Source organism: Oncorhynchus keta, chromosome 25 (genome assembly GCF_023373465.1).
Source record: "Oncorhynchus keta strain PuntledgeMale-10-30-2019 chromosome 25, Oket_V2, whole genome shotgun sequence".
Lineage (NCBI taxonomy): Eukaryota > Metazoa > Chordata > Actinopteri > Salmoniformes > Salmonidae > Oncorhynchus > Oncorhynchus keta.
The window spans coordinates 6,697,033-6,724,172 of record NC_068445.1 but is presented as its reverse complement, the minus strand read 5'-3'; the positions used below and the strand labels follow the sequence as shown (position 1 = coordinate 6,724,172).

Below are 27,140 nucleotides of genomic sequence, written 5' to 3'. Positions count from 1 at the left end.
TTAGATTATACAGCTCCCCTCACTGGGAGTCAGCATGGAGGGCGGGGGGCCACAGCCGCATCCTGAAAGTGGTATGCATCAGGCGCTGGGGGGCTGCCACTCCATCACCCCACTGGTCATCATCCCCTCACCCTCCCAAGGTGCAGCTGTGGGCTCCTCTCCCTCCCAGAAGGCTGGAGAAGGAGGTGACTGTCAGGGAGGCACACCTTATGGCCATCACTAAGAAGTAGTTGTATGTATTTTGGTCCTTTTTTGGGAAGGGATTTCTGTTCTCTTTAAAAAGTATTACTTATTTGTGAAACATTTTTGACACCGGTACATGTACTTTGTGTGTTTTTCTTTCAACAACCCCCCCCCCCAAAAAAAATCACTCGCACATCTCAGCCATCTTGTGTGAGGTGCATGGTAAAAAAATTAGATAACTTGAAAGAAATAAGAAACCTACACACTGCTCTTGTTAATATAACTTTTTCTAACGAAGCTTACTTGTCGGACTCTTGGCCTTCGTCAGACCTTTTTGCTCTACTAAACAAAATAAACCTTTGTTGGTATAATAATTCAATAGCGCGTTTCATAACAAATCTCAAAGCAAAAAACAAACAAGCAATACATCATCATGAGTGGCTGGCAGTGGTTCCTCAATTAAAAGTTTTGAGCTTATGCCACGTGGTAGATTGTGGTAAATTGCGTCACTCTCTCATTGTGCCACACTATTGCAAGGGGGAGTTAGAACACTGCTTCTGCTTTTGGTTACACTTTTGGTTTCTCTCCCTTGAAAAACATAATGAAATGAATAACAAAAATTGATTTATTTACCACAGGGTGGAAAGCGTGATAGCCCCTCTACAGTATATAAAAATGAGTTTCTGAAACAAGGAATCAATCCTTCTTTGCTGATAAAAGATTCCATGGAGGTTACAGAGGGGGGAAAGGCATATGTTTTCAAGACCTGATGTATTTTATTTATTTATGAAAAATTGTTCTAGTTTTAGCCAATTGAATATATTTGTTTAGGCTTGGACTATTTAGTTGGCAATTTTGCAGCATAAAGCTATGTGACTCACTCATTCATGGCTTTGGATAAAGATTTTATAAAGTACCAACATTCTTTGATGGTCTTTAATAAAATAAAAATGGACTAAGTTAATCTGCTCATGTTGTGTGTTCAATTATTTGTGACATTGTGGTTACAATGAAAGTTAAAACATTTAATAAAAAAATAAATACATCCCACTCACAAAGAATATTCAAGTGTGTCGGTTGTCATGTTTCCTTTTTACAATACAAAAACATACAGAATGACAACATTCAGACGCACACAAACAACTACATCACACCTGCCCGCTCCCACCCCACATCTCCAGTGCCACGTTACTCTCCGCCACATGGCCTCAAACTGCACCATTTTGTTTCTCTCTGTCGCCCACACACACACTTTCAACATTTGGATAATAAAGCATTTAAAAAAGGCAGTCATTGGTTGTTTTCCAGTTAAGTATACGTTTTTTTTCAAGATTATTGACGAGAAAAGTATCATCTAACCCATCCGGTATCTCACTGCACTCCTATGCCATGTCTTGAAATATGCACAGACGGATTAAAAGTACATTTCCAGTGTAATACTTCTGACAGCAACTTTAACTCCGCCCATAACTTTCAGATGTTATAACATTCCCAGAAGGCATGGATTATTACCTAATGAACAACGGACCTGGTAATCTAATGTATTGCAGGCCTAAGACCTATGGGTTTATCCTTCTGAATGAATGATTATATTGAAGATAAGAGTTCCGAGAGCCAATCCGATCCGTTGCCCAACAAAATATCAATTTATTTAGCTTGATTGTTTTAATGACTACAGACAGTAGGCTATTATTATTATTTTCCTGCATTAATTAATTTGTCTGCATGTCTATTCAACATTTGGCTAAAAAGAAACCATGCCATGAATTAAGAACGATATATTTTTATATTCACAATGCAATGTGACACATTGACAACTCATATCGCTTTAAAAGAGCCTTCTAATATTAGACAACAAATAAATATACTAAAACAATAATTGAACAGGTGAACAGTAGGCTGTTTGCTTGCCTCCAAGGTAGGTATGGCCTCTTGAAGCCATAGAGGAAATCAACAAGGTTCCACACATATTCTTTCACAATAGCTGGCCTTATGTTATCTGCAGTTTTAAGCTGCACTGTCCCACTCCATGCTGGATAGCACCCACACTTTGTTTATGAAGGCTAATGGGCTGTAAAGCACAAGTATCCTATTTTTCGAAAAACCGACAGTCCATACGTCAAGTGTAATTGCGCCATTGTATTTAATTTATTTAAGTTCTCTCTCAACTCCGGGACCACCCGCCTGCAGATTTCTTTTTTTAAAACCAATGCAGGACTCTAGTGCGAGAGGAGACAGAGACTCTTGGACAGAAACGTTCACACTACATAGTCTAATAACTTGGCTAGGTGTCAAATCTCCCAATTTGTGCCAGAGTTTAGAGACTACTGATAGATGTAGTCATTTGAGTCCTAATGTAAAGTGTAACCTAATGATCAAACAGGGAAAACTTACATTTGTAACTCAATATCACAAAACTGTTTCGCCCAAACGAATGCATCAACCCCTACAAATGTCCATTTATTATAATTGAAACTAAATTAGCTGTAGTGAGAGAGACTGCATATGCTAAAGACAATAAGAAAGAATGTGTAATTCTGCATTATAATAACTTATTTTGAACAAAAGCCACAAATGAGTGAGTAACTCAGCCCTATGCTTCTGTTCCTACTTCTGTTGCCTATTTGAGTGGTTGTTTAATATTCCACTGATTCCGTGATCACCAAGCCTCATGCAACCACAAAATGTCGGATAAAGCAATTTCACAACTCCGGCTGTTTTTAATCTTTGCCATTTGTTTTCATTAGAACATACTCTCTGGTTTTACTTATAATTTATTTAGTGTTGTTTACACTGTTCCAAAAGGGCAGGAGAATTATATTGTAATCTGACAGCACCTGTTTGTCACGCATCAGTATCTCTTGTGCTTTTGACAATGATTGTACATGAGGCCTAATTCACATATGCCTAAAATATTTACAGTACCAGTCAAAAGTTGACACCTACTCATTCCAGGGGTTTTCTTTATTTTTGTTAAATGTCTACATTGTAGAATAATAGTGAAGACATCTCAACTATTAAATAACACATATGGAACCATGTAGTAACCAAAAAAAAAAAGAAAGTGTTAAATCAAAATATATTTTATATTTGAGATTCTTCAAAGTAGCCACCCTTTGCCATTCTCTCAACCAGCTTCATGAGGTAGTCACCTGGAATGCATTTCAATTAAACAGGTGTGCCTTGTTAAAGTTAATTTGTGGAAGTTCTTTCCTTCTTTATTATTATTATTATTTTTAAATTGAATATCCAAAACACACTTGCAGTGAAGCCGCTGAACAACGACACCACACCAGTCATCCAACAGACTCCCATTCAGAGCAACACACAGAAGCATCCAGGGCCAACTCCCTGCTAAAGGGCACATCAACAGATCTCCCACAAGGCCAAAGAAAACAAATGGGGATGCAAACCCTCCAAGACCCCCACCCACAGTTCCCCATAACTGTCCCTCAACCATCCGAGACCCCTCCCACAGTCAACCCCCCCCTAGAAAAAAAGGAAATAATACAAATAAAATTAATTCCATTCCCCACCCCTAGGAATCCCCCAATGCACCAACAAAAGAAAATAAAACTAATGAGAAAAAAGACAAGAGAAACAGAAAACAACGCAAAAAAAGAGGATATCAAGGACAACTAAAATCATAACAGCAAGGCCAACTGTATGTTTAAGTGCATGTCTGGCACTATTTACATGTCCGTGTATGTGTGTATTTGAATGAGAGTGTGTGTATATATGCATGAGTACAAACACCTGCACGGCATCAGCCTCAGGCAAACCGGCATTAGCTTTAAAAACACTGCCCCTCAGTGTCATTAAAACTGACTTTTAATTGTTTTATTTTTTACTTAAATTTTGTATTACTTTATCTTTGACCATCATTCTAACTCCACTCCACTTGTCTCCAATTACACATCCCAACCCTCAGCCCATTCTTTCCTTCTTAATATGTTTGAGCCAATCAGTTGTTTTGTGACAAGGTAGAGGGGTATACAGAAGTCCATACTCCATATGGCAATAAATGCTCAAATAAGCAAAGAGAAACAACAGTCCATCATTACTTTAAAGACATGAACGTCAGTCAATACGGACAATTTCAAGAACTGAAAGTTTATTCGAGTGCAGTCGCAAAAACCAAGCGCTATGATGAAAGTTGGCTTTCACGAGGACCGCCACAGGAAAGGAAGACCCAGAGTTACCTCTGCCGCAGAGGATAAGTTCATTAGAGTTACCAGCCTCAGAAATTGCAGCCCAAATAAATGCTTCAGAGTTCAAGTAACAGATACATCTCAACATCAACTGTTCAGAGGAGACTTCGTGAATCAGGCCTTCATGCTCGAATTGCTGCAAAGAAAACACTACCAAAGGACACCAATAAGAAGACACAAGCTTGGGCCAAGAAACATGAACAATGGACATTAGACCAGTGGAAATCTGTCCTTTGGTCTGATTAGTCCAAATTAGAGATTTTTGGTCCCAACGTCTGTGTCTTTGTGTGACGCAGAGTAGGTGAACGGAGTATCTGTGATGGTGCTTTGCTGGTGACAATGTCTGTGATTTATTTAGAATTCAAGGCACCCTCAACCAGCATGGTGTCCACAGCATTCTGCAACGATACGCCATCCCATCTGGTTTGCGCTTAGTGGGACTATCATTTGTTTTTCAACAGGACAATGACCCAACACACCTCCAGGCTGTGTAAGGGTTATTTGACCAAGGAGAGTGATGGAGTGCTGCATCAGATGAGCTGGCCTCCACAATCACAATGGTTTTGGAAGAGTTGGACCACAGTGAGTGAAGGAAAAGCATCCAACAAGTGCTCAGCATGTGTGGGAACTCCTTCAAGACTGTTGGAAAAGCATTCCAGGTGAAGCTGGTTAAGAGAATGCAAAGCTGTCATCAAGGCAAAGGGTGATTACTCTGAAAAATCTAAAATCTATTTGGATTGGTTTAACACTTTGTTACTACATGATTCCATATGTGTTATTTCATAGTTCGGATGTCTTCGCTATTACTCTACGATATAGAAAATATATTATTTTTTACTAAGTAAAACCCTTGTATGAGTAAGGTGTGTCCAAACGTTTGACTGGTACTGCATATCCACTAGGCTAATAAATCATTTTTCCTTTTGATTATTTAATTCACCTATATCATGTTATCCAATTGGAGCATATGAAAAAACGATTTGGAGATGAAGGTGAGTGACAAAATGTATTACAATTAAATTTGAATGAACTGAATGATAAAGAGGGTGATTGAAATAAGAGCAATAGTGTAAGAATTTCTGTTCCCACAGTCCGTTTTTTAATTTGCTCTTCACTCGCAGTCACTTAGTAGCCTAGACCTATGACCAACTGGTCACGTTATAAAGCGCCACATTTTCCTAATGGAAACCCAGAGGTCTTCTTAGGCAATTGTAAAATGCATTTTAGTTTCTTGGAATAAAAAAAATACAATTGTAATCAATTTAATTAAGCCAAATTTCAAACAGAACAACAAATAGAATAATTGAATTAATTAATTAATAATAAACAATAAATCCCATTTAGTCTGTTTTAACAAAAAAAGGTTTTAAAGTCTTCAGTACAGCCAAGATTAAAAACAGTCTAATTCAAATCGCTTTAGCCAACATGTTGCGGTTTATTCATTAATTATTCAAGGATACTTTTGCTATTACCTTTTATAACTAAAATGATTGATTGTATTTACAGAGTCTACTAAAGCAATTTAATAAACAATCACACAACAGAACAGCATGTGTTACAATGTATGTATCCACTCTATAGTAGTTGAGGCTACAGCTGCACCATGTCAATGAAATTAACTTGTTAACTTAGCAGATATCACATGCTTATATGCCCCAGCCCTTTTACGATATGAATATGATGGAATACAACAGAATATAATAGACAGGTTATTCTCCCCAAATGGGTATTTGTCATCAGTACGCATGGAGATGCAGATATTCTTGGAAAACATATTTTGAAAGAGAGACCATCTGTAAAAACTGCTGTGGTGTTTGGCAAAACTAGGTTCATTAAAAACCTTGGAATATGCTCTTTGGAAAGATATAGCAATAAAAATGCATTGGCCTCTAGGATTATTTGGAAAAGTAAGCAAGCACCAACAAGCCCTCAAAGATGCCCTATGGTGGTTGAACAAGCATTAATTGCAACAATGGCTCACAGTAAAATACTACGATATCACGCACTCCAATGTGCCATAACGTTCCGCAGCATCTCACAGGCTTTGCTGTGGTATGACGCAACTTTTAAATAAGGACCCACTGCACAAGTAGCTATAGTTGGCTAGGTCAATCAATAGAGGCCATTCTTTGAGTGCATGCATCCTCCAAAAGATGGAGAGGGACAGCTTATGGGTTGATCAGAGGAAGGTGATGAGGAAGACATGCGCCTTTCCAAATGCTAGCCAAAAACAACACCACTCAGTTGCAGTGAAATGTCCCTGGGTTGGGCTACAGACAATCCATTCTGGTTCACAGGTGAAGTCTTAACTGATGGCGCGTTTATATATTTGAACGGCCATCCATCTTGGAATTACAAGTCAGAAACTCGGGCATCATCATGTTTTTTTCCCCAAATTCTCAGTTGTCTTGTATGCATTATACCATGGCCAAAACCTATTACTTTTGGTGCATTCTTTTTACTAAACAGTAAGTGTACATATTACCTAGACTAACCTGTACCCCTGCACATTGACTCGGTACCGGTACCCCCTGTATACATAGCTTCGTTATTGTTATTTTATTGTGTTAGTTAATTCAGTAAATATTTTCTTAACTCTAATTTCTCTTAACTGCATTGTTAATTAAGGGCTTGTAAATAAGCATTTCACGGTAAGGTCTACACCGGTTGTATTCAGCATGTGACAAATAAAATTGAGCCGAGAGCTGTGTTCGAATACCCATGCTAACATACTATATAGTATCAGTGCATATTTGTATACTGTAAAGGAACGGTATCGTTTCAGTTGAGTGTACTAGAGCTTCGCCTGTCTACCGGACGTTGATGCTGTTGCTGTGCAACCTCAGGCTAGCTTGTTAGCATAGCAAATGACTAGTTAAACATTTAACGATTTCAGTTGTGTTCCTAAATTCTATCTGGAGTGCCAGAGTGCGCGTTCATAAATCCAGAGTTGTCAGATTGTCCGTTCATAAATTCGGAGCATTCAGAGCGCACACTGGACACTTTGGCCAAGGAGTAGGGTTGAGCAGAGCAAGCGTTCAACGACAGTCAAGAACCCAAGCTAACTGGCTAACGCTGGCTAGCTACTTATAGACACAAATGAGACAGAACCTCACTCTTACCATTTTACTCGCCCTAGCAGAGCTGGTTAGTCTGTGTTCATGTTATCCAGAATGTTGGTGACTGTCCCTGTGCTGCTGGCAACTATTTAATTACGCTTTTTTTGCCAACGTTTACTAGCCATATTCAACGTGTGTTGAGCATTCGTAAATTAAATCAGTTATCCTGCGCGAGAATGCTCTGAAATCAGAGTAGATAGCCAGAATGAACAATGTCCATTGAAACGCACAACGACTATACCGCTTAGCTAAGAATGATCTAGTCAATAAACGTTGGGTAGTTAGAAAGCATATAGTTAATAATACTGCCTGGCACGTTCAATGTATTAGTATCCAACTAACGTTAGGTAGCTAGCTAACATACCGGTACCTACTGCTGTAATGCTATGCGGTTCGTAAGGATAACCTAGCTAACAAATTGTCAGCCAATAGAACGTGTAACGTAACTTATTTGAAAAGTCATTACACTGCTTAACATTTTCTTAAAATGTTTCATAATTAGTTAAAGCAATGAATTTGTTTTCCCTTTTCTTCGGACTTTGGCTGCATATTTTCCAACATTTTCTTCAAATCTGAAAACATGGTGAAGCCACGCCCGTTTTCATAAGAATTGCCCCATGGGCCCTAAAAGCATGGAAATAGTGTCCACTTCATGTATACGTAGTATTTTGGTGAATTTAGTACGACATCAGGGAACTTTTGGCATACTAACTATATCCATATTGTGACCAATAAGCATACAATATACTCAATTCACTTCACAAATAGTCCGTTATTGCGGTTAATATGAGTATTCGAACACAGCTATGGATTGTGTGTGCGCCATTCAGTGGGTGAAGTGACAAGACAAAATATTTAAGTGCCTTTGAATGGGTTATGGTTAGGGCTGTTGCGGCGACTCTTTTACCACGACACCGGCAGTCACGAGTCATGACCACAGTAAAATTCCAGGTGACCATTGAGTCATGGTAATCTCCATTTATACACTCTAGACATGCTTTGTTAGTACCCAGTTTGCTAATGACAATCAGGTTCTAATGGTCTGGTACGCAGGGCTCTATTGTCCCTCTGCTCACTCTGACATCAAGGCAAATCAACAAACAAAAAAAATCACAACAAATAAAAAATAAAAAAAAATCACACATCAAAACAGTACCTGCTTTTAAAACTCACCTCACTGTAATGATCAATTTGAAAAAAAATAAGTTCAAAAGCAAGTTGAAACTGATTGTAAAGCATGGTCATTTTCACAATGAAATGGACAGTGCTTTCTAAGGTGATGATTAATACAAAACACCCATACACATAGAGCTTATACATAAGTATAGGCTTGAGACAAGACAGAATTTTGTAAAATGATTTATACAGTTATGATTCTGCCTTATACATTACATAGCCTACCACATATTACGCATGGCAGAAAAACATAAAACTAAAATGATTTAAGATGTCTTTGGTACATAATTGGTCTATTCTCCAAAATTATAAATAAATTAGAGTAATCGTCTTTGAGTGTGGACTGTATTATTATGCATACTGGGGGAGACTCATTACCTTATCCTAGGCTCCAAAATGTCTATCCATGAGTCTGGGAGAGAACGTAAAGCCCTAGGCGATGCTGTTGGTTCATTGCTTGTGCAGAGTGGCTTATAGGTAGCCTATAATTATAGTGAATTTGTATTTGATTTTGAGTAGGGAAAGTTTTATATTTTCAGAATTAATTGGGTGGCACATTACCTTTAGCAATACGGAATATCCACCACCATGCCTTTCCATCTCCTATCTCGCCGTTATTCCTTCCTTGGGCATGCAGAGGCTGTCCGTCAACAGTTTAGTGAAATGTGTTTTTTTGCGAAATCATGTTACTATCAATGTTCCCGAAAAGATTTCACTTGGTTTCCCAAAATAAGCACTGGGTTGCTCCAGGAACAGGGTTGGAGAGCCCCTGGCATACAGAGTTTGGGTGGGATATCACCTGTCTCCCAGCAAGAGCAAGCTCCTCAAACAGTGGTTGATGCATGGAGTGAAATAAGTGATCTTATATTTATTTCTCAGTTGCTCATATTAAGCACAGCTCAGCTATAAAACTGAAGTAGCCTAGCAGGCTTCACTGAGAAAATGGGAGGGGGTGGGGGTGGGGGGGTAGTGCAACACAATATTAGGAAGTGTTCTTAATGTTGTTGTTTTTTTCCTTTAAGAGGGTGGATCAGCTTAATATTGCGGAAAGAATGTTGCTTCCAATGTAATTGTCTGCATCATTTCCAATCCCCAATATTTTTTAGGTAAATATATATACATACACACACACACACACACATATATACATATACATACATACCTATATAGACATACATACTTTTTTAAAGAATATACCTTTATTATTCCCCGCAAACCCTTCCGCCGATCCCCCAATTGGAGTAAACTAATAAACACTTCTGCTTCTACCTTCAATCGATACATCTTATACACACTCTACTTTACAATAGTTCTCTCTTGTTTGTTCTTAGTCCTTCCTCTATTTCTGATGTCCATCCAGTTTGATTTCTATTTGTAACTATGCTATTTCAAAAGTTCCGAACCCATATACATTTTACAGTTCATGTATGCTTTACATTGTTTATCTTGTTATTAGTCCCACCCTTCAGCTCCACTCAACCCCTCCCATCTATCTCTCAACATCATCCATTTCAGATTTCTACTTGCCATATATTTTTCAACTGTGCTGTGATGCTTCACAAACTAATTGAACCTTCCTATTCTCATAGCTTCTACAGATTGTAAATGAAAAATAAACATTTTTGCTAAAATAATTATTATATTATTGATTGATTGACTATGGCTTTTCAAATCACACAGTATTGCTATCTGTAGTGTTAGTTCTAGGCAAATGTTGCAGTTCTTCAGCCATTCCTGGACCTATGACCAAAAATTATCTACATATGGACAATACCAAAATATGTTTTGTACACTCCATGTATATGGCCAATACTGCAGTAATAAGCTACTGTGTGTACTGTCTAGTGTTAATACATAAATAATGCTGCACAAATACATGTTCATACTCACAAAAACAATTAAGGAAAAAATTATATTTGTAATCTCCCTAACATGCATCTCTTAAAGAATTTTCCAACAACCTCCAGCCCCTAAAAACATCCCTGCCATGCTGCAAGCAGTTTAGAGGACACATGACGCCTTGACAGGGACATCTTTCAGTTGGTCGTTTTTCCCCCCTTCATAAATGCAATTCATGCCCCTGGAGAGGATGGCAATACAGCTGTAATAGGATCAAACCCCTTTGGAATTCTAGCCCTCTTAAACATGTCACATACGCTCAGTCACCCACCCCTCAGTCTGGTATGCTCCTTCAAACCTAGTGCTGCTCCCTCCTGCCTGCCCGCTGCTGCCGTGAAAGGCTTCTCCGTGAAAAGCCTGGGGGCCCTGAATGCTCCACGACTCTGCTCTTCCAAAAACAAAACTAATCTCTGGAGTTTGATCAAATCATTCGTGTTCCAAAAGCCGTCATCGTTTAAAGCAGAGGCCAGGCCAGAAATATAGACAGAGGTGTTTCATGCCATGCTGCAGAAATTGTCTTCTGGGTGACCTACTTGAGTCTGCATGCTGTTCCAATCTTTTTAGTAGTCGAGTATGGCCAATGTGAGAAATTAGCCTGTAAATCATCCAAAATACATGCAGTAGAGATATACCCTCAGAAAGCCAAACGGTTGGCTTTCAAATCCAAGATGGTTCTACTTGAGACTGATCTTCACCATTACAGTGAAGGATATCGTTATACTCAAATCTAATTAGGTGATACCAAATTAAGGATTATTCTAAACTCCAGTGATCAGCTTATTACTCCACCAAGCTCTGGCCAACGAAAAACTTTGCTTACGCTTCAGTGCAAATTCCAGGCCTTGTGCTCACTCTCCATTGGCTTTCATTCCTTTTTCTCGTGTTAAAACTATATTTATTTATTTTTTACAAAAATGGTAAAAAAACAAAAAAACAATGAACACCTACAGTACAACATCCAAAAAAATCTGAGGACTCCATTTGCCAGGACTAACATTGGGTCTGTCACCTAATGAAGCAGCTAACTTCCCACACCAAATCAGCCTTTAAGTCAGAGCCAGACAGAATCAGGCATTATACACAACATTGCATTAAATGTTCCTATATTAATCCCGTGGAACAACCTATTCACAGCACAATCTTTATCTTAAAATCTTCAGATTAACATTGATGGTATTCTAGCTACACTCATCACAGATGGTTGTTTTAGGATGAAAAGACAGTCAAAGCCTTCATCTGGATTAGAAATCTTATCATTAGCATTAACATTGATTAGGTATTTCTGAAACGTTCCCCAAGTTCCTGAGCATATGATGCAAAACTCATCACAGATCGGTTGTTTTTTAGGAAATGAAAAGACAAAACGTGGGGCTAAACAGCACAGTACCAAAAACAAGATCCCACAAACTACAGGTGGATAAAGGCTACCTAAGTATGATCCCCTATCAGAGACAACGATAGACAGCTGCCTCTGATTGGGAACCATTCCCGGCCAACAAAGAAATAGAATACATAGATTGCCCACCCTAGTCACACCCTGACCTAACCAAATAGAAAATAAAAAGGAACTCTTAAGGTCAGGGCGTGACAGTACACCCCAAAGGTGCGGATTCCGGCCGCAAACCTGAACCTATAGGGGAGGGTCCGGGTGGGCATCGTCGTCGCCAGAGCCTCCGGATCGTCACTGGATGCTTTGTGCCATGGATTGTAACTGGATGCTTGGTATGGGGAACAGATTGCCCACCCTAGTTACACTCTGGTCACACTCTGACCGAACCAAATAGAGAATTAAAGGGATCTAAGGTCAGGGCGTGACACTGTCTTTCTGCCTGCTTGAACTGCGATTAGCTCAGATACACGTGAAAACATCCCAGGAATCAATAGAACATTGCTCAGATGCACAAAAACAATATAACAATATAACATTCTAAATGGGTGAATTTCCTTTAACTTATCATCTAAGCTAAATTTCTAGCTTTCTGTTTGAGCACAGAGAAGATTCTAGGAGTGAGTGAGTTTAGTAAAGGAATGGATTATTCTAAAACCCAGGGTGGAAAAAGTTTGCGGAAATAATGCCCTGATGGGAGGATAATAAGCAGTGGTGTACTTTCTCTCTGGAGGCACCTTCTCGAGCCAGTTGGTGGTAAACTGGTAGAGAACTGTTGTTTCTGCAAAGCAGTATGATTCTGAGCCAGTGTACATTGATGAGAGCAGTCAAGAGACAAAATTCTAAACACACAAATCACTAGATAGGGTGTCATGTACATACAGCAACCAACCAAATTTGAAAAACGCACTTCAACACAGCACATAAAGCAAACAGCAAAAGAATACATGTAAAAATAAATCCTCATTCCCCATGGTTTCACTAAAGGCTCTTACAGCCTTGCCACATTTCCGTGGCTTGTTTCAGAGTATTGAAATGTGACTACTGATGGAGGATTATACAAAACATACTGCAAAGAAGAACTTCACTTTTGGTGACTTACAGGTGGTGAAGTCACAACTTGGCATGATCGAAGAGCAACCTGCTGTCATTCCTATACTGGCAGTACAACGGCGGTAAACTAGGTTTGAAAACAAAGCATTTAGAAGCATTGCCGACTCTAGAGTTGTGCTGTACTGTGCATTCCAACCACCTGTGGATTTCACTGCAACGCATGTCCGTCTCCCACAAAGAAATGAGAACCTCTCGCACACATGGCCTGAGCTTTTTGTTTTTGCAAAAGATCACACGTGAGAAGTGTATGGATGAAGGAAAACTTCAGAGGACTTTTTCTAATTTCTCACTTCAAAGGAAGAGAGAGAGAGAGTGACTTCCTCTGAAAGCTGAATAGTAAATTGGAGCAATCCAAAATGTCCCATGCCATTTCCCCTCCTCTCAACTCAGAGGCAGTCACAGGAGCACCCGTGACAAAGTCAAGATTGCTTCTCCGAGTTCTGTCCCTCCCTCTTTCAAGAGTAAAGAAAAGGCATTTTTCTATTCAGGAGCTGTTTGGGTACTGGGTTACAGAAATACTCTCTCCCTCTGTGGCATTCAGGGGAACAAATGCTGCAGAGACCTACATTCCTGGCTTAGAAGAGCCAATCAGAGGACAGAGTATAGAGTGAGTAGGCCCAAGCTGACCCTGGACCTGAAGTCCCTCTCTAAAGTACCAGTTACAACTGAGAAGGCAGGCTTCACAAGCCTTGTGAAATGTGCTTAAAAAAAAGGGGCAATATTTGGACTTCTAAATTATTGATACAGTACATTACCAAAAGTATGTGGACACCTGCACGAACATCTCATTCCAAAATCATGGGTATTAATATGGAGTTGGTCCCCCCTTTGCTGCTATAACAGCCTCCACTCTTCTGCGAAGGCTTTCCACTAGGAACATTTCTGCAGGGACTAGTGAGGCAACAAGAGCATTAGTGAGGTTAGGCACTGATGTTGGGCGATTAGACCTGGCTCACAGTCAGCGTTCCAATTCATCTGAAAGGTTTCGATGGGGTTGAGGTCAGGGCTCTGTGCAGGCCAGTCAAGTTCCTCCATACCAATCTCGACAAACAATTTCTGTATGGACATCTGTGCACGGGGCATTGTCATGTTGAAACAGAAAAGTGCATTCCCCATACGGTTGCCACAAAGTTGGAAGCTCAGAACCGTCTAGAATGTCATTGTATGCTGTAGCGTTAAGATTTCCCTTCGCTGAAACTAAGGGTCCTAGCCCGAACCATGAAAAACAGGCCCAGACCATTATTCCTCCCCCACCAAACTTTACAGTTGGCACTATGCATTGGGGCAGCTAGTGTTCTTCTGGCATCCACCAAACCCAGATTCGTCCGCCGGACTGCCAGATGGTGAAGCGTGATTCATCACCTCAGAGAACGTGTTTCCACTGCTCCAGAGTCCAATGGCGGCAAACAGTTTTTGGGCTGACGTTGCTTCCAAAGGCAGTTTGGAACATGGTAGTGAGTGTTACAACCGAGGACAGACGATTTTTAGGTGCTATGCGCTTCAGCAGTCCCATTCTGTGAGCTAGAGTGGCCTACCACTTCGCAGCTGAGCCGTTATTGTGAAGTATAAATGTCTAACAGCAACAACAGGACTTACAGTTGACCGCCCGGGGCATCTCTAGCAGGGCAGAAATTTGACGAACTGTCTTGTTGGAAAGGTGGTATCTCATGATGGTGCCACGTTGAAAGTCACAGAGCTCTTCAGTATAGCCATTCTACTGCCAATGTCTATGGAGATGGCAGGGCTGTGTGCTCAATTTTATACACCTGTCAACAACGGTTGTGGCTGAAATAGTCTAATCCACTAATTTGAAGGACTGTCCACATGCTTTTGTGTATATACACTATACTGTGTATGTATAATATAAACTTATAAATATAGTTCAACTGTCGAACCCCATCAGAACCCAAAATATAAACTTGTTTTACTCCAATGTTTGTAAGAAGTACATGTAAACAAACACTGTATACCAAGCTAGCACTTAACAGTCTGAGAACCATATGTTTAAGAGTTTTGTGAGAATGTCATTGTCATATGGTTGTTTTGCATACAACCTTCCCATAACTTTCTGGGAATGGTGCAGGATAGTTTATTGGCTTTGGAAGATTCTCAGCACATTTAAGGAACTTGACAAAATATATATTTCTTACTTTAACTGAATGCATCTTAAAAAGTTCTAACATGGTTACATTTCATTTCAATTTTGGCAATGTACTAGTTCAGAGAACATTAAGAAGCAACATTCTTCTGTGGGAATTACAATACTTCAGCATAATGTTTGACAGGTTTCCTCTGGGTTCTATTTCAAGTCATGTTCTCAGAACATTAAGAAAATGTTCCATAAAAACCACAAGAAAACATTAGTAACGTTATTAAACGTTATTAAAAAAAAATAGATTCCGTTCTCAGTGACAACAAAACTCTGTCCTTTATCTTGTTAAGTGTGTTAAAGTGTAAGCTTGGGCAGTATACTAATATAATATATATACACACACACGCCAGCTGGATATGTTATAACTTAACTGTCTAAAATGTGACAAATGCTCTGCAGTTGTGCATTTGGTTTGACAATTTAGTAGCTAATTAGCTTAATCCATAATCAAATTTTGCTTGGTAACAGCAGAGAATCCCCTCCTAGATCTTTGCTGTTTAATATTTTTTTTGTACGTGCAGCAAACTGCGAGTAGCATTTTTTTTATACTTCTAACTTTTTGAGCTGTGATGTCTGTCCTGAAAATAGTTTAGGTCAGAGACTGTACAAAATGTTCGCAAAGCGCTCGTTAGCATTCTCTATGGGATTTTTACATCTACTTGTTAGCATTGTTAACCTTTGGATTAGAGGCTGTGGGGTTCAAAAACTGCACCCATTGTGTTCATTCAGTGCCAGTATTACTGTCACGACTTCCGCTGAAGTCGGTCCCTCTCCTTGTTCGGGCGGCGTTCAGCGGTCGACGTCACCGGTCTTCTAGCCATCGTCGCTCCACCTTTCATTTTCCATTTGTTTTGTCTTGTTTTCCTGCACACCTGGTTTACGTCTCATAATTACTATGTGTATTTAGCCCCCTGTTTCCTCCATGTCTGTGTGGGGTATTGCTTATTTGTTGAGATTGGCACGCTTCCGGCTGGTTAGCGCCACGTTTTATGTATTACCGGTGTTTTGTGGCAGCCTGTACTTTGTTGGCAGTACTTTGTGCTGCCTTACTCATTTTGGGCATTTGGTTTTGGTGACGCTGTTGCGTTCTGGTCTTACTATTTGCCTCAGTAAAGTGCTTCATGTTCACTCATCTCTGCTCTCCTGCGCCTGACTTCCATGCACCAGCTACACCCACCGTTGACAATTACAGAATATCCCGGTATGGCACAAGGTTGGTATGAAGGTATGAGAATATGGATACCACCCAAGCCTATTTAGGTGTGTTGGCCCACTAATTGGCCACTCCTGATCCTAATGAGTGTTTCCATTGAAATGGGGTCTATTTTAATAAACAAAAATGAACAGCTTTGTATGAGTTTAAAAAAACATGGCTTGCTAGCAGAGGACTAATTTCAAAGCCAGAGAACAGAATATCACAGGTTTCAATCTCAATGACACCGTGCCAAAATAAAAAGAAATGTGTTTGCATGATTAATGACTAAGCAAATTCATTTCCATTTGTCCCATCTGTGCTTGGAGTTCAGAACAGCTAAAGGGAAAAGTCCACATTTTTCAACTTCATATTCATCTTCTCCAGCCCAATCCCAACATGTGAAAATGCTGCGTTTCTATGTTTTCTTATTCATGTGATCTTTACCAATTGTGAGTAGGCATTGCCTACTAGTTGTCTACTAATTGGTTGATGATGTATACTACAAAACATAGAAACATAGCCATTTTCACATATGTTGATGTTGGGGTAGTACTGGAGATTTTGAATATGAAGTTAAAAAAAGTGATGTTTACCTTTAACCCAAACTAAGGTAGCAGGTTTATTAAGTCTTATTGAAACATTCAGTGAAAGTTAAGAAAAACCTCCAAATAACCTTTACATTATATTCAAAACATTTAGAGAATGTTCTCAGAAAATGTATTTAATTTCCTTCAAATAACCTATAATTTCCATTCTCAGGACTTTTATAAAACCTCCCAGGAAATAGTTTAGGGAACCTTCCTCAGAACCCCCCTGCAACCTAAAAATGTACATTCCCAGAACTGGAGAAAAGTTCACTTCCATTCTCAGAATGTTTAAAAAAGCATTCAGTTTTACCGGTCGGGAAACTTATGGCTTCGTTCCCAGAACCAATGGCAAACCAAAAACATATGTTCCCACAACTTCCAAGGTACCAAATGTGCTAGCCTCAAATATTGGTTAAAGCGATTGTGATATCATGGATGGTCAGTCCATAGCTCTGTCTATGAATTTGAGAGTGGTTACATATTACCTCCAGGCCTACCCCTCTACGTTTTACCAAAACAGTGACGACACTTTATTGTTGTTTCAACTGTGGCTTGACCCTTTAAAAAGAGGCACAGTCAAATGTATCATTTTATCACTTACATAAGATTGATAATAATACAAGGCTTTAAAAAAAAAATATGGCCTTGTTTTTTGGGAAGTTTTTTTTTTATCCAGTCTCTTGAACAAGGGAGCTTCATGGCCCACAAAGAGGGGTAATGTTTGTAAAATAATAATTTTCTTTCTATGCTGTCACTGCAACTGGTATGTCTGAACTTGTACATTGTTTATGGACTGCAGACGTGAACGTTTATGAAACTGTTCCTATTTTTAATCCCAGCAATCCACTGGGCTTTAAGCAACTATAGGGCATTATACTTCCAGCCCTGGATCTCTTGAAGACAAAAAAAAACCCAGTAAAACATGTATAATGAGTATAAATAGGAGGGTGAAAAATGGCTAAGGACTGGCCTGCATCTCTGGTCTGACGCCGTCGCCTGGTCTACAGCCCATTGCTATGAGTCTAGCATTGTCTCTCACTGCATGGTGCACTCCAGTCTATTGGCCTAACAAGCTGTGCGAGACAGAACTTCCTGAGCGGAGGACTATAGAAACAGAGAAGATTGGGCAGAGGATTTATACAGCTGCTTTTTTTTTTACAGACAAAGACACTTGTGTGCAGCATGTGAGGTCAGCAAATTGCCCTGACGTTATGACGGCTAGCTGAGCCCTCGCCGAAGGAATTCGAACTTCAAATGTCACAAGCCCACATGCTTTTACATGTTAATATGTCAAAGATGGAGCACGAGCCCCCCGTCCGTCCGTCCGTCTTCGAAATCTCGACAGTCCAACAGGTCAAATATTTCACACCAAGGGCAATATTTTGTCAAACCTTGTAGTATAATTTAGTCAAACTTCATATTTGACAACTAAAATCAGTTAGTCCGCTCTAATACAACTGCGCTGAAAAGGACCCTTATCATTACTGCAAACATTTCATAGAAATGTAAAATCTGTCGAATCACTCCCTTGCCTTCAAGGTGAATTGAAGTGCCAAAGTAAAACCACAGAAGCACATAGCACGAGCAACGACAGCTTAGACTTGTTACTTGATTCAAAGAAAAGCCGAAGAATGACGATAAAAATGAGAAGTGGCAGCCTCATCTTTTCACCTTCGTAAACATGGGAAGAGCAGATGTCAGCTAGCCTTCATGTCAAACATGCTTTCACAACAGTACAGGATAAACCACGTGGATTTAGAAACACAAAATATACCATCGCAAAATATAGACTAAAAAAAGGTTGAAATGTAACATCTGTCAGTTTAAAGCTAGGTACGTAATGCATCTATCTACGCAGTTCAACTCCCACAAAGTTGAGTCAAAAAGAAGTGCACCATTGTTCAGTCAGTCATCCCATTAAATTCAGAGGCAAGCGGTTTTCTTTTCAAGAGGGCGAAAATGGACTGGGACCCAATAAAATGTCATCCTCATCTTTTTTTTACACTATATTTCAGACCTTGCTGGGATTCACTGCCATTTTTAACTCAAAGGGCATTAGCAAGCCGTACCATGTTTTTTGAGGGCATTGTAATTGATACAATATGCAAATAGATTTCTATTTGGTAGAAAAACTGTGTGTTTTTGGTCACAGAAATAAGGCAGACACTTATGTACACTGGAATAATTGTTCAATCTGGAGGGGGGACTCATCCCGAGCAGACATTTCCTTCCATGTAAGAGGGGATAAAAACTTGTTAACTTGCATTAAAAAAAAAGTTAAAACATGGGAGATTTTTGTAAGCCGCCATACAACACATTACAATTTTATACTTTTTTGATTATGTTTGCAATACGCCCGAGTGGTTAGGTTCTTTGGTTTTCGGCTTGTAAGACATCCTGTATCCAAATGTTGGCAGTGAATATGACAACTTTGGTTACTAGGGAGACATCTAAATGACAAGATGAACAACAGATGGGACCCAAGTGTAATGCCACTGAGGTATGTACATCTGTTCTTTCTCCCCAAAAGTACCCTCTGCGGGGCCGGTAAACAACCGTATGCATCCTGTTTTCAGGGGAAATTAAAGAGAGCCTGTGACGCAACTTCCACTTTTGGACGTTAACAAGGCGACACACCATCTTAACTCCCTCCTCCACATTTACTGGATCGGTTCAACTGTGCAGAAGAGAACCTCTCCCAAAAATGTGTTAGGCTTCCCCAACAATAGTTAAGATCCAGATCCTCAGCTGCACCATCGAGAGCATCCTGATCGGTTGCATCACCGCCTGGTATGGCAACTGCTCGGCATCTGACTGCAAGGCACAACAGAGGGTAGTGCGTACAGCCCCGTATATCACCAGGGCCAAGCTTCCTGACATCCAGGACCGATATAATAGGTGGGGTCAGAGGAAAGGCCAACAAATTGTCAGACACTCCAATCAACCAAGCCATAGACTGATTTCTCTGCTACCGCACGGCAAGTGGTACCAGAGCGCCAAGTCTAGGACCAAAAGGCTCCTACCCTCAACAGTTTCTACCCCCAATCCATAAGACTGCTGAACAATAAAATCAGAATGGCCACCGGACTATTACATTGACACCCCCCTCTATTTGTTTTGTACACTGCTGCTACTCGCTGTTTATTATCTATGCATAGTCACTTCACCCCTACCTACATGTTCAAATGACCTCAACTAACCTGTACCCCCGCACATTGACTCGGTACCGGTACTCCCTGTGTATAGCCTCGTTATTGTTATTTTTTTGTGTGTTATTTTTTACTTTAGATTATTTGGAGAGTTAATTAAGGGCTTGTAAGTAAGCATTTCACGGTAAGGTGAAATTGTGTATTTCGCGCATGGGACAAATCAAGTTTGATATCATCTCTCAAACTAAAATAACAAATTCATCATAGGCTATTGTAGAGCTGGACAATATGGACAGATTGCCGCGATAATGATAAACAGAACAACATGTTTATAACGTTAATGTACACCTTTGTTTTTATTACCCTTTAAACAACTTACATTTAATGGTTGTAGCCATCAATTGTACCATTTTAACAATCACTCAATATTAATTAAGTAATATTATTAGCAAACTTATTTAATTTCAAACTTCCCATTTCTGTAGTATACAGTATACAGTATTTATCGTAAAGAACAATATCAGCTAAATGCCTGTGATAAGTGATTGGTATCGATCATTTTCGCTTTATTGTCCCATCTCTAGGCAATCGTCAACTCGTCATTGCAACACAGCATTAAAATGTTGACTCTAATTTCATGCTAAAGCAGATTGTCAATTTTGATATGTCATCAGGATTATGCTAACTCCTTGTGTTACATCTAGGGCTAATGCAGGCTGTCTGGAGCATGTAATCCCTTACAGTGTTAACAAAACAAATAGTTCTGGATACTTTAGAGAACGATGAGATAGCATTATGTAAAAATTGACTGTTGATATCGATATTTCATATTTGAGGAGGAATTTTTGATTGTGTTTTTCAGCCATAGTAGTCATCAAAAAGGCCCATACCAGTATCTTTCTAGACTGTTCGCAAGGATATTCTCGTACTGACAGTGACTCCTGCAAGTGCTAATAAAACGAATTATTCATCACACCACAACATTGCATGCTCGTGAAGCTAGAAATGCAAAAATATGCATTCACATTAACCATGGGGCATGTTAAATAGAAAAATAGGCTGATGTCTCCCTTCAAACTCATTCAAACGCTAACGTACTAAAGAACAGTATAAGAAAATGTGTTGATCATATCAGGGAACTGACATGAATTCATTGGCAGTCACACAAAAAAAAGCTTACCTGGCAGTCATGAACAAAGAGGTGTCTAGATTACATACTGGTGCATCAAGGGTTGTTTGGAACACAGACAATTTTACACTAGAGGAAGACCATCTGAGCATCAGGATGGATGGCTATTCTAACCCATACTAGAGTGTGTACTGTAGATAGACAATTACTTCAAATTGGATGAAGCAGATAGTTGTGGGATTTTAATATTTCCAAGGAAGGTTGGACCAAACAGTGGTTTTGGTATGGTATTCTCGTGACAACTGTTAGTGGCACAGAGCCCGGCTAATAAAACGGAATAAATCCAAGTCAGCCAAGTGTGGCTCTGGAAATATTCTAACCTGGACTCATGTTGGAACTAAAGCCACACTAAGTTGATCGGTATTTAATACAAAGTAGAATGTATCCTCAACCGTTCATTGAACAGATGTTCTCCTGAAAATATTATACATGTACAAGCTTTCAAGACAAACAATTACTTCTCCCTTCTCAAAAATGTAACGACTCCTACACGTCCTCACACTTGAACCGGTGCTGCGCACTTTGCACAATATTCATGCTATTCTTTAGAAGACGCATAACCAGATTTGTATGGGTCATTCAGCCCACAGAGTACAGAGTGGAAATCCAGTTGCGGCACAGATTGCTTGAATTTATTCTAAGACAGAACAATATTTATATGAATCTCTTTGTACAGACAGCATTATAAGCTAAAAGTGTCCACTCACTTTTTTTTAACTAAAGCATTCACATGGACTAAGAATTATTCCTAGTAATGTCAAACACCCTCTTGATTACAGTATTAGTAACCCCCCGGCATCTGCTCTGTCTACTCGAACAAAACATTTGATTCATAGGAATTCTGCATCAACAGCAAACAACCCCACTTCACTACAACTCCAATCTGGAAATGAGTGCAAATGAAGCACAAAGAGAGCAGCCGATCTTGCTGATCTCAAAGCTCCCATTGCCACGGGGACAGAGGCAGACTTCAACAGGTTGTCTGCTTGATTTAACAAGTTGCCCTTACCATTGTAGCTCCCCAGTTCGGCCGCGTTGTCCAACTCCATAACTTCAAAGCACCGAATGAGGCATGCTCCTCTCTGCCAATTGTGTTTGTGTGCTTGCGGATGTAGAATCGAGTGAGGCACTGAAACCTAGCCTCGTCTCACGCCTACCAGAGTGAGTAGCGATGCCTGGTTTTGCAGGGGCTGCTGTGCTGTGTTCTGCCTGCTGCTGTGCTACATCTGGCAGCCTTTCCAAGTCTATGATTAAGTTGGGCTCAACATAGGGCCTCACTGCCAGCTCTCGCTCCTCAACTCTTAAAGACACAGCACATTTTTTATAATCTGCCTTTCACCAGATGGTCACTAAACAAGTTCAGAATCCCTCTCACTTCAGTTCTCTGAGATCCTGACCAATGGCCATCGACAACCAGATCCTCCACTACATGAACACGTGGTGATGCAGCAGCACAGCTAAAGGCACTACTGAGCAAAAACAAGCAGTAGCAGGCAAATTGATGGATTAGATCCATTTCCATTTTGAGTCCTGTGGTCACGGTTAGCCATTATTACAGCGTACTGTGAAAGAATTACAAGACTAGATTCACCCGTGTCTCAGTAGTAAGAGGTGCTGTAGTAGCAACCGTAGAGTTTACCTTACTCAGCAGCAAGCCGTCACTGTCTAGAATACGACTGCATCCTAAAACCCAACAAATCCCTTTGAAAATGGCATCGATAGGAGTCTGAATCATGTGTTGTAGTGTCAAATTTGACTACAAATTGTAAATATAATCATTTTGGTCATAAAGTCAGTCTCATCTAAAACGGAGTTTGGAACCTCAGCGCGTCACTAGTAAATTAACGTTGGGTTTGGATTACAATTATGTTAACAAATCATGCCCCCTAATTTGTAACCTTTAGCCTGTATAGTTTTTGTGTTTCTAAATGCATTTGATTTATCCTATACAGTGTCGATTTTTAGCATGTAAATATTGGTGGGGCAAAATAAAAACATTTGGGATGCATGCCAGCAAAGCCTTTACACGCCACTAAACAATACATGAATTGCACTATAACTGTGACAAACGGTGCCTACCAACTGTTAAGGCCTACATAAAGCTGTCCCAACACCTTACCGCTGCTACACCTGGCTTTCAGCGTAGCCTTGTCTGGCAGCGAAACAGTTCATTCAGCCTCATTTACTGCCGTTTAAAAAAAAACATAGCTGATATGGCTGACTTGCTAAAACAAATGTGGTTTCCACTGACAATTGAGATGTACAACCTATGGCATAAGGGGATGACAAGCAGATAAGAGACAATCTTTCATTTTGATTAAGACATTAATGAGCAAGCAATATCAGACGTAAGTCAATATAACTATTTGTTCAGCACTTGAAATGTACAGCGATAGAATTCAGAACATGGGCTGTTCTTACAGTGTACAAGTCAGAACCGTAGGATAAATAAAGGGGGCATATAAACAGACAATGGAAGCTCTTACAATATTCAATGATTACATTTCTCTAAAACAGGTTATAGGCTATATGTGCACCACCAAGTCAGAACAGTAGGCAAAATTAAGAGGTGAAACTATACCAAATTATTAGGGTGAGGCACATTGAACGCTGTTTGGGTCTTTGCGTGTCAAAAAGAGATAATGTCATATAATACAATTTGACACATCAAAAAACACAATTCTATTAGAATGTTGTGTGTGCGGAATTTGTAAGTGCAAGCCAAGCGCCACCACTACTATCAGTAGCACTGTCAAAGCTGTTCAAAAAAGGTTGCACATACACCGGGCCATGAACGATGCGTTTACAATACTGCATTGGTGAAAATAGACAAATTATTAGGGTGAGGCACATGGGCTACTAACAGCTTACATACACTTACTATTACTTTCTTAGCTACAGTATACATAACTCCCTTGCATATTGCAGTAGCATACAACACATTTTTGGACTCACCTTGTGAAGATAGGTCCATTGTGGGCAAATTTTGTCATCAAAGTCTGGCATTCTCTTGATTTATGGTGGGTACTGTAAAAAACAACCACAGCCACTCCATTGAATAGCAGGCTAACGTTAGTGGTTTCTTTGCAATGCTTGCAGTTAGCCACTGATTCCTTCCAAACGACTCATTGTTGAATTTGCGATTTCCAACTTGCTGTGTGATCTTTATGTCCAATGGGCGATGAGCACCGATACGTTTTATCTATAATATCTCTTCATATGACAAGAAAGGATTTGCCAGTAGATTGTCAACTTGATTCATGATGATGACTGCTAGCTAAGACTTTGAAAGTAAGATGTTGACATGATCAGTCCAACTGTACATATAACGTGATTTTATCTACATTGAAGTGATTTTATCTGTGGCCAATGACCTTGAGCCTGCTTGGAAGGGCACTTGTAATATAACTATGGAAGGACCCAAAGGGCTGAAATTGTGGATGTCTACCTTTACTAAGCACTTAAACTTGGAGATGATGTATTGTCCCCATGAGTGACAGAACACTGAGCCATTCATGGCGCAACGCTCCGTGTTATCTGCTGGCTTGCCCCACCACCACAGAAAGCACTGAGCTAGGCTTAAACACCTGCATTTTGGAGCTGCCTTATTCAAGAAAACAAAAAGACCATGTGTATATATAAGCTATATATATATTTTTCAAATTACAAACTGATATGTGACATGTATTAATGTAAAAATAACATGCAAAAAACAGGCAAGCCCAAAAAATTAAAATATTTTTTTCATATTATTTTATGCTAAAAATATGGGGCTAAAAACCTGCCCTGAATGACAGGTCACCACTGATCCTATACATTTACATTACATTTAAGTCATTTAGCAGACGCTCTTATCCAGAGCGACTTACAAATTGGTGCATACACCTTATGACATCCAGTGGAACAGCCACTTTACAATAGTGCATCTAAATCTTTTTAGGGGGGTGAGAAGGATTACTTACCCTATCCTAGGTATTCCTTGAAGAGGTGGGGTTTCAGGTGTCTCCGGAAGGTGGTGATTGACTCCGCTGTCCTGGCGTCGTGAGGGAGTTTGTTCCACCATTGGGGGCCAGAGCAGCGAACAGTTTTGACTGGGCTGAGCGGGAACTGTACTTCCTCAGTGGTAGGGAGGCGAGCAGGCCAGAGGTGGATGAACGCAGTGCCCTTGTTTGGGTGTAGGGCCTGATCAGAGCCTGGAGGTACTGAGGTGCCGTTCCCCTCACAGCTCCGTAGGCAAGCACCATGGTCTTGTAGCGGATGCGAGCTTCAACTGGAAGCCAGTGGAGAGAGCGGAGGAGCGGGGTGACGTGAGAGAACTTGGGAAGGTTGAACACCAGACGGGCTGCGGCGTTCTGGATGAGTTGTAGGGGTTTAATGGCACAGGCAGGGAGCCCAGCCAACAGCGAGTTGCAGTAATCAAGACGGGAGAAGACAAGTGCCTGGATTAGGACCTGCGCCGCTTCCTGTGTGAGGCAGGGTCGTACTCTGCGGATGTTGTAGAGCATGAACCTACAGGAACGGGACACCGCCTAGATGTTAGTTGAGAACGACAGGGTGTTGTCCAGGATCACGCCAAGGTTCTTAGCGCTCTGGGAGGAGGACACAATGGAGTTGTCAACCGTGATGGCGAGATCATGGAACGGGCAGTCCTTCCCCGGGAGGAAGAGGAGCTCCGTCTTGCTGAGGTTCAGCTTGAGGTGGTGATCCGTCATCCACACTGATATGTCTGCCAGACATGCAGAGATGCGATTCGCCACCTGGTCATCAGAAGGGGGAAAGGAGAAGAGTAATTGTGTGTCGTCTGCATAGCAATGATAGGAGAGACCATGTGAGGTTATGACAGAGCCAAGTGACTTGGTGTATAGCGAGAATAAGAGAGGGCCTAGAACAGAGCCCTGGGGGACACCAGTGGTGAGAGCGCGTGGTGAGGAGACAGATTCTCGCCACGCCACCTGGTAGGAGCGACCTGTCAGGTAGGACGCAATCAAGCGTGGGCCGCGCCGGAGATGCCCAACTCGGAGAGGGTGGAGAGGAGGATCTGATGGTTCACAGTGTCGAAGGCAGCCGATAGGTCTAGAAGGATGAGAGCAGAGGAGAGAGTTAGCTTTAGCAGTGCGGAGCGCCTCCGTGATACAGAGAAGAGCAGTTTCAGTTGGATGACTAGTCTTGAAACCTGACTGATTTGGATCAAGAAGGTCATTCTGAGAGAGATAGCGGTAGAGCTGGCCAAGGACGGCACGCTCAAGAGTTTTGGAGAGAAAGAGAGAAAGGGATACTGGTCTGTAGTTGTTGACATCGGAGGGATCGAGTGTAGGTTTTTCAGAAGGGTGCAACTCTCGCTCTCTTGAAGACGGAAGGGACGTAGCCAGCGGTCAGGGATGAGTTGATGAGCGAGGTGAGGTAAGGAGAAGGTCTCCGGAAATGGTCTGGAGAAGAGAGGAGGGGATAGGGTCAAGCGGGCAGGTTGTTGGGCGGCCGGCCGTCACAAGACGCGAGATTTCATCTGGAGAGAGAGGGGAGAAAGAGGTCAGAGCATAGGGTAGGGCAGTGTGAGCAGAACCAGCGGTGTCGTTTGACTTAGCAAACGAGGATCGGATGTCGTCGACCTTCTTTTCAAAATGGTTGACGAAGTCATCTGCAGAGAGGGAGGAGGGGGGATTCAGGAGGGAGGAGAAGGTGGCAAAGAGCTTCCTAGGGTTAGAGGCAGATGCTTGGAATTTAGAATGGTAGAAAGTGGCTTTAGCAGCAGAGACAGAGGAGGAAAATGTAGAGAGGAGGGA

At 40.7% G+C, this 27,140-nt stretch overlaps 1 protein-coding gene across 1 annotated transcript in view; it reads right to left on the bottom strand.

Annotated features, from left to right (window-relative positions):
• The window catches only part of LOC118358042 (disabled homolog 2-interacting protein-like), a 119,381-nt gene extending 96,567 nt beyond the window's left edge, over window positions 1–22,814 (bottom strand). The window contains exon 1 of the mRNA XM_035735420.2: window positions 22,370–22,814. Coding sequence (XP_035591313.1) covers window positions 22,370–22,409 — 40 coding nt within the window. The 5' untranslated portion in view covers window positions 22,410–22,814. The remainder of the gene's footprint in view (window positions 1–22,369) is intronic.
• Between the last annotated feature and the right edge of the window lie 4,326 nt (window positions 22,815–27,140).